Raw genomic sequence first — 8,220 nt, 5'->3', positions numbered from 1 at the left:
AGCTTAGGTCTCACTGACTATGTAGTCCTCTTGTTGTTTGTAATCGACTTGACCAGTTTCCTACTTTTGCCATTTGAATGGTGTCTCATTTACCATGTAAAAATATTATATTGATACGTTTTGGAGAGTGTGATCACTATTTATTTATTTATTTATTTATTATTTATTTATTGTCTTTTTGAGACAGGGTCTCCCTGTAGCCCCAGCTAGCCTGGAACTCACTATATAAACCATGCCTACTTCTGCCTCCCAAGTGCTGGGATTAAAGGCCAGTGCCATGCCACCACGCCCCTGTAGTCCCTCTTTTCAAGGGCATGAGAAGGATGGGATCATGCTTATGCTGCTGTTACTCAACAGCTTTTCAGAATGAGATCACAATGTACTCAACAAGTTTTCAATGCAGCAGTCCAAAAACTTTGAGTCTTTCTCTCCTTCCTTTTTCTGTTTCTCTTTCTCTCTGTCCCCTCTTCCTCCCTCCCTCCCTCCCTCCCTCCCTTTCCTTTTTGCCGGTAGTTGAATTAAACAAAGTTATTTAATGTTTTTTTTTTTTTTTAGCCTCATATTCTAGACCAGCACCAACAGATGCTGCTGAAAATACTCATCTAAATGAGTCAATTTTGATAAATGATGTGAAGTTGAAGAGATGTGGCCTGAGGGATAAATAAGAAGGTCTTTTCTGGCAGTTAGGGGGTGATATGAGGATGTATCAAAATCCTGAAGGAAGACCAAGCAAGTTTAAGATAATGGCTGCCAAGGAGAGTGCCTCAGAGGAAGTGGAAACCTTCAGGCTGTGGCTGACCCTGTGGGCAGGAGGAAGGGCTTCTCACTTATCTCTCACCATGGACATCTGAGGATCCCAGTTAGAAAACACAGAGATAGAGGAATGTTTTTGCCCTAACGTACTTCCTGTAATTTGTGCTGTTCATCACTGTGCTGAATCTGAGTGAATAAAAGCTAGTAACAAACTGTTCTCTCTTTGTTCCCAGAAGGTGGATTTTTCCTCCAACCAAATTTCTGAAATGTGTGACCTGTCGGCATACCACACTCTCACTCAATTAATTTTGGACAGTATCCTTTGAATGAATGAGTGTGTGTTGTGGGGTCAGCTGTGGTGAATGGCTCTGTTGAATAGTATTACAGACTATGCCAAATACAGCCACATAAATTCTCTTTGGGGACCTTTTTGAGACAGGGTCTCTCTGTAGTCCCAGCTGGCCTGGGCTCTCTATGTAGACCAGGCCGGCCTTGATCTCACAGAGATCCTCCTGCCTCTGCGTCATAACACCCAGCTCAGATAAGCAATTTACTAGAAATAAGAATCGGTAGTCATAAAATGAGAAAAGATATTTGTTTACCAAGGACTAAAACTATGAGCCAAAACTTGCCAGGTGCTTCTAACCTCCAAGAATTGAGGAAGGCAATCCTTGCCATAAATGTAAGCTTGTTCTTAGTTCTAGAAATAGGGAAGTTCTGTTAGTGAACATGTTCTTCAAATTTACTCAGACTTTTGCCCTATTTTATATAAATTCACTATTTAAAAGTCTAGCTTTATCATGAGGAATATTGGTAGTTATTCTATAAGAGAATTCATACTATTTCCTTTAAATAAAGCCAATATTTCTAGTTTGTTTTGATTGACTGATGGATTGATGAATTGATTGATTGATTGATTGATTGATGTTCGGGATCAAACCTCAGATTTCATATATGTTAGGTGAGTGCTCTGCCACTGAACTATACCTCCAGTGCTTTTATTTTATTTAAATCAGAAACCCAATTTTTGGTTTGCAGCCTCCTTTAGGAATATACGTTTCTCTTGCATGATTCAGGCACCCATGCAGAGACTTTAAAGTCTGCTCCAACTCCTGAGGTCTAAGGAGTTAATTGAGGATTTGTGACTTTAATGAGCTTGAGTCTCTTCTTTACACCAGAGACAGAGGTTCTCTGGGTAATAAGGGAGCAATGCCTTCTGTTTCTCAGTAAGTATCCTTCTACCCACTTGAGGATTTTTCAGGGCAGAATGGAGTGTGAATTGATGGCCCCTGAGTGTCTCATTCCGGGGATGTGGCAGGAGCTTGTTTGTAATAAGGCTGAGACTACAGACGGCAATCTTGGAGACATATTTTGCAGAGAAACCCTTTCTTCAGAGGTGTGGAGTGCTAGAACATAGCGACTTGTGGATGAAAGCAAACAGTGAGCACTTCGGTGCTCTTGAAATTTGCCAGTTCTCTTCTTTGTAGCCCAGTGGAGAGATCAAATAATGATTTAAATGAAATGTTTCCATGACAAATTAGCGGCACAAGTATTAGCTGTATCTATCTTCCTTTCTTTCTTTTTGCTAATATTGCACATTTTATTTATTTTTTCTTTTTAAGTTTGTTTTTATTGAAATTTTGTGTATTTCATGTAGAACATCTCAAACAATATTAATCATCTTTATACCCTGAGCCACACCGTCACTCTCCCATAGTCCCCCACTGGAAACCACATACTCTGTCATTTGTGCTAAGGCCCACTGTGTCAAGTCAGTGTCCCAAGACATTCCCCAGTGCTAGTCCATCCACTGAGGTCTAGTCAGCCCATCTAGAGTCCCTTGTTTTAGAAAGATCAGCTCTTCCTCACCTAACAGTAATTGGTTGCCAATATTTCTTCAGCTAAGATTGGGGTCTGCTGTTCTTTTCCCCAGTTCTATGCTGGGTTTTTGTCTGCCTGAGTTTTCACGGGACCTGTGTATGCTGACACCATTGCTATAGAGTTATATGAGTAGGGTCTCAGGAGCTTGTAGGACTCTGTTTCTATATGGTCATGCACCTCCTCCCTGGCTCTTACAATCTTTCTGTCCGTCTTCTGCAATGGTCCCTGAGTCCTGGGTGGGTAAAGTTTAATATAAGAGTCCTGTCCAAGGACCAGCATTCTGCAGACTCTTAATCTCTACACTTTGGCCATTTGTGACCTTTTGTGTTCCTGGCCCTCTGTTGCATGAGGGAGCTTCATTAGTGAGACTTGAGTGATTCATTAGTGTCGTCTTCTTAATCCCTGTTCTATGTTCCATGAGCCTTAGGTGTAGAGGTTGCATGTTGCATTGTAGATGTGTCACTTAGGCCTGGGAAATTCATAGACAGTGTCTGTGTGTGGCCAGTTGTGGTACTTGGTAATAGTCTCTGACTAGTGCAAAATAAGCTTCTTTGATGAGTGGTAACTGGGGTATGTGTCTGTAAATATAAGGATACATAATTTGCACATAGTAAGAAATTACATTAGTCTACGGATGTGACAGTCTTGGGATTTTCTCTAAGATCTATGACCACTCCAGCTATGTGTATTTGGTTATGTTTACAGTACCACACTTGAGTTCCCTCCCATTGAGTGGGCTTTTAGTCCAATTAGGTAGCTGTTGATTGCCTCCAAGATAAAAGTACCACTGCTGTACCAGTGTTGTTTGCTGTGCCGGTCATTGATGTGGTTATTTGGTCTTGAAGCTGGTATTGGACCATTGATTGATGTTTTCCCTTGGCACCTTCATAGTGATTTCCAAAGCTATGAGAGCTAGCCTTCAGGGGAAGTGGCTTCAGGTCAGTTCCATCCCTATTGCTCTGAATCCTGGGTCTGACGTATGTCCTGTCTTCAGACGTAGGGTCTTACCTTCAAGTTCTGGGAGGCAATCTAGGGCTGTGGCAATGGCCTGTGTAATTTTGGGAGTCTCTTGGACCATCCTGGCCAACAACTCAAAGGAAGGTGTCTCCTGTCTGGCACTGTTTCTTGTTATGTAGCCTTTAGCTATACACATGGACTCATGTAGAGATATATATGTGTCATTTGACATTAGGTTGTTGGACTAATATGATTCCTTCTGGTTTTTAAAAACTAGCTAGGCATTATTTATCTCTCTCTCCTCTCTCTTTCCCCATCTAACCCTTCCACCATGGTTTCCCCATTTAAAGTGTCCCCATTTTCCCCATTTCTCCCTTGGTAATACCAGTCTCCTACGGTCCCACCTCTCTTGAGCTCCTTCTTTCCTTTTATCCTGAAGTTTCCTTGTATAACCCTCCCTCCCCCTCCCATTTAAGTAGCCCCATTTTTATCCATTTCTCCCTCCATAACACCTGTCTCCTGTTCTTCTCTCTCAGGTTCTTTCTTTCCCTTTACCTCCCTGGTTATTTCATTATTCTGGCTCCTGCAGCTGGCTCCTTTTCATTACTCTGGCTACTGCAGTTGCATCTGGATACATACTTATAAGAATTTGGTGCTAGGATCCACATATGAGGGAGAACATATGTTGTTTGTTTTTCTGAGTCTGTATTTCTTCGCTTAGTCTTACAGTTTCTAATTCCATCCACTTACCTGTAAATTTCATGATTTTTGTCCTTCTTTACTGCTGAGTAGAATTCCATTGTGAAAACATTTTCATTATCCATTTGTCAGTTGAGGGACACTTAGGTTGCCTTCATCCCTTAGCAGGGAAGAAGACTGGTCTCTGGAATCAGCTGTCTATTTCTATAGAACCTTTGCTGCAGTCTTGACCAGCATGTATACTGAATTTTCAGAGAGAAAGAGTGGCAGCTCAGAAGCCAGCTGGCTTAGAAATCCACTCATCTCTGGCCAGGAGTGCTGCCCAGAGGGACTGGCAGTGTCAGCAGAGCAGAGCCTGGGGTGTCTTAGAAACAGATTTCTGGGCTCCACCTGTGATGTATTTGATTTTTTTTTTTTTTAAAGGCAGTGTCTCCCTGTGGACACAGCTGGCCTGGCACTCGCTATATAGATCAGGCTGGCTTCAATCTCACAGAGATATGCCTGCCTCTGCCTCCTAAGTGCTGGGATTAAAGGTACCACCACCCCCTGCCTGTTTGAACAAAGCATCTAGACAATTTGAGTGTGCATTAAGGCTAAGAAGTCCTGGCTTGGAAGTTGGGTATACCTAAGTTCCTGCCCGTCAGAAGGGACTCAGCATTCAGAGTCCCTTCCTGTGGTTCGGAATTCTCGGAGACAACAGTTTGAAGCTGGATAGGAGAATTTAATATGAGGCTGGGATTGCCAAAGAAACAAGTCTCCTGTTTGAACTCAGAACAAGGGGTACAGTTTAAAATTCTCTCATGAGGGTTTTAATTTCTATAAAATTTAGCTTTCCATGTGAAAAAGTAAAAGATTAGAGCTTGGTGAATGTCAAATACAGTGATATCCTAAAGAAAGGAATTAGAGTTTTTAATGTTGACATTGGATTTAGCAATCAAGTCTTATCACTGACAGATTAAAGCATAGTAATTATATCAAGATTAATTGAAATTCAGGAAAATTGCTGGAAAAAATGCAAAGATGAAGAGCTGAAACTACTCTCCTTCAGCTGTGATGAAATAAATGTAGACACCACACAGTTTTGGGAAGAGAGTCGGCTGGTTTCTAAGCAGTTCAAAATGCCCCTCTTTCTTTTGTGTCCTGCTCAAGCGCATCCTGTGCATGTTGGGGGCAGTGGAGTTTTATAAGCTTTTCTGGATATCTGAAAGAAAAAGAAAAATCTCATAAAATTATAAATTAATCCCCTTTGGGAAAATGTCACTAAAGTAGTTTTTAAAATTTTGTTTATTATTGTGTGTGTGTGTGTGTGTGTGTGTGTGTGTGTGTGTGTGTGTGTATGGACAGGTGCATGCCATAGCCCATAAGGAGGTCAGAGGACAATTCTGTGGGGTCAGTTCTCTCCTTCCACCTTTATATAGGTTCTGGGGATTGAACTAAGGTTGTCAGGCTTGTTTGGCAAGCATTTTACCCTCTGAGCCATCTCAACTGCTCCTAGATTATTTTTTTTTTAAAAGAATAAAATACAAGAGGATTTTTAGATAAGTTTTATGCTAGTACATCCAGAAACATTAAATGGATAGATTCCTAGAAAAATATTATATACCAAAATACTGATTTGGAAATAGAAACCTTAGTAGTCTTATAAAAGTAATTTGTTACAAATTAAAACAAACTAAATTAAAAGTTAAAAATCAGAGCTGGAAAGAGGGCTCAGTAGTTAAGAGCACTGGCTGCTCTTGCAGAGGACCCAGGTTCAGTTCCCAGTACCCACATGATGGCAACAACCATCCATAACTCTAGCTCCAGGGGATCCATAACAACAACCATCCATAACTCTAGCTCCAGTCTTTTTCTGGACTCCACGGGTATTGCACGCATATGGTATACCTACATTCATGTAGACAAAACTCTCAAACACATAAAATAAAAATAAATAAATCAAAAATTAAAAAATAAAAATCTTCTTAAAAAACCACAGTAGATCCAAACTTTTATGGAAAAACTTTCCATTAATGAACAAGTTTTTCAAGCTTTAAAAACAGAAGACATATTCACAATTCATTCTAATGAGGTATGTTCATATCCAACCAGACAAGGAACTGTAATGGATGTGAAAAATAGCAGTGACTGAATCTGACAGTGACTACTACAAATAAGTTGAGTTTATCTTAGCAATGAAAGGGTGTTTTAATATTAGAAAATCCATAAATAGAATTAACACTGACAGATCAGGAAAATCAAATTTATACTCCTCAGAGAAACTCAGGTGATATATAACACTTAATAAAACCCAATACTCTTTCACAGTAAAACTCAGTAAACTAGAAATAGAGGATTTTCTCTAAGTGATAAATATTTTAAACTCGCTTTTCCTCATTGTAGGCATTGTTGTAAGCATTCTCCTTTAAATTCGGGAGCAAGGCAAGAATACCCACCATGGAGACTTCTGTCCATCAGTCAGTGAGGACCAGAAGTTGACAGGGAGTGGGAATGGATCAGGGAGAAGTTAGAGGGATCAAAACACCCTGTTTATACATATGAAATTATCAAATAATTAATTCAAATATATTTTTAAAAAGCTGCCAAGGAGAGGGCACAAGTCATTCTTTGTAAATGACCTATTTAGCTGTAGAACTTGTAGTTAGTCAGTATTCAGTAGAAATTATAGAGTTTTGAGAGCTCAGCAGGTATTGGGATATAACTTTAGTAAACTAAAATCAATTACATTTCTCTACATGAGTAACAAGCAATTAGAAAACACAATTTAGAGAAGAGCCACCTTTGCAAGAGCAACAAATGTTGATCTTATTAAAGATGAAGAACTTGTGGAATGAGCATAATAAAACTATTGAAGGACAGTGGTGACCTCATTAAAGAGAAATATATCCTGTGTCTCTGGATAAGAAGATGGATAAAGATGTGAAAAGAAATTTACAGAAAACAAAACAAAACAGAAAAGGCTAACAGACATAGGAAGAGATGCCAGTCTCACTGGCTTTCAGTGAAGTGCCGCTCAAGACCTCATGATCGGCCCAGTCCATTGGCAGAATTTTGAGAAATCTAAAAATGGCAACTACTGGAGAACATGCAGAGCAAGAAGATCTCTCTTAAGGTGTCTATGGTTATTAAATTAGCTCAACCACTTTTGGACACGGTTATATATTACCTTATAAAGGTGGGCATCTACATTCACCATGACATAGCACTTTCTTTCCTCCTTCAGGAAAGTTTATTGTATGTGCGCCTGGAGACAAGAATGCTTCTAGTGATTGTTGCTTATAAAATCAAAAATGGAAACACCCCAAACTCTCATTGATAAGAGAAAATGGAAATATACTATGCCAGACAATAGCAAATCATACAGTAGTAAAAAATGGATGACCTATACCAATATGAAGCAACGAAGATTAATCTTATTACAAATAAATATAATCTAAGTATAAAACTAAACAGGGAAGAAGGGAAGAAAGAGGCGATTCAATACAGTGTCTCGGAGAGGTAGACATGAAGAGCCAACAGAGGTGTCAGGTAGAGTAAATTGTTAACAATATTCTATTTGTGCTGGAGTGAGACAATAGTTTGAAGAATGCTATACATAAGTGTGTATAAAATTATATAAATGTATATATATATTAGTGCTGGGGCTCAGACTCAGGGCCTTGGCTCTACCACAGAGCCATCCTTCCAGCCCTCTTCTATGCTTTAATGGAAAATATAGGCTTAGTACTCGTATTAGTCAGGGTCTCTAAAAAAACAGAACTGGTAGAATGAATCTATATATCTATAGATCTCTCTCTCTCTCTCTCTCTATATATATATATATATATATGTCTGAACATGCTTGAGAATAGGGTGATTATATGAAACTTGGGTGCCTATAACTTGAAGAATATTGAGGGGATGGGTATCACAAAAAGGTAAATCCCAAGG

General features: G+C 39.5%; 1 protein-coding gene across 1 annotated transcript in view; it reads left to right on the top strand.

Moving 5' to 3' along the window:
- Positions 1–8,220, top strand: part of Lrguk (leucine rich repeats and guanylate kinase domain containing) — a 146,742-nt gene that overhangs the window by 19,976 nt on the left and 118,546 nt on the right. The window contains exon 5 of the mRNA XM_008836070.3: positions 987–1,068. Coding sequence (XP_008834292.1) covers positions 987–1,068 — 82 coding nt within the window. The remainder of the gene's footprint in view (positions 1–986; positions 1,069–8,220) is intronic.

The sequence above is a fragment of the Nannospalax galili genome, unplaced genomic scaffold, assembly GCF_000622305.1.
Source record: "Nannospalax galili isolate Female #2095 unplaced genomic scaffold, S.galili_v1.0 scaffold1617, whole genome shotgun sequence".
NCBI lineage: Eukaryota > Metazoa > Chordata > Mammalia > Rodentia > Spalacidae > Nannospalax > Nannospalax galili.
The sequence above is the reverse complement of the archived record's forward strand: the minus strand, read 5'-3'. Positions and strand labels throughout refer to the sequence as shown.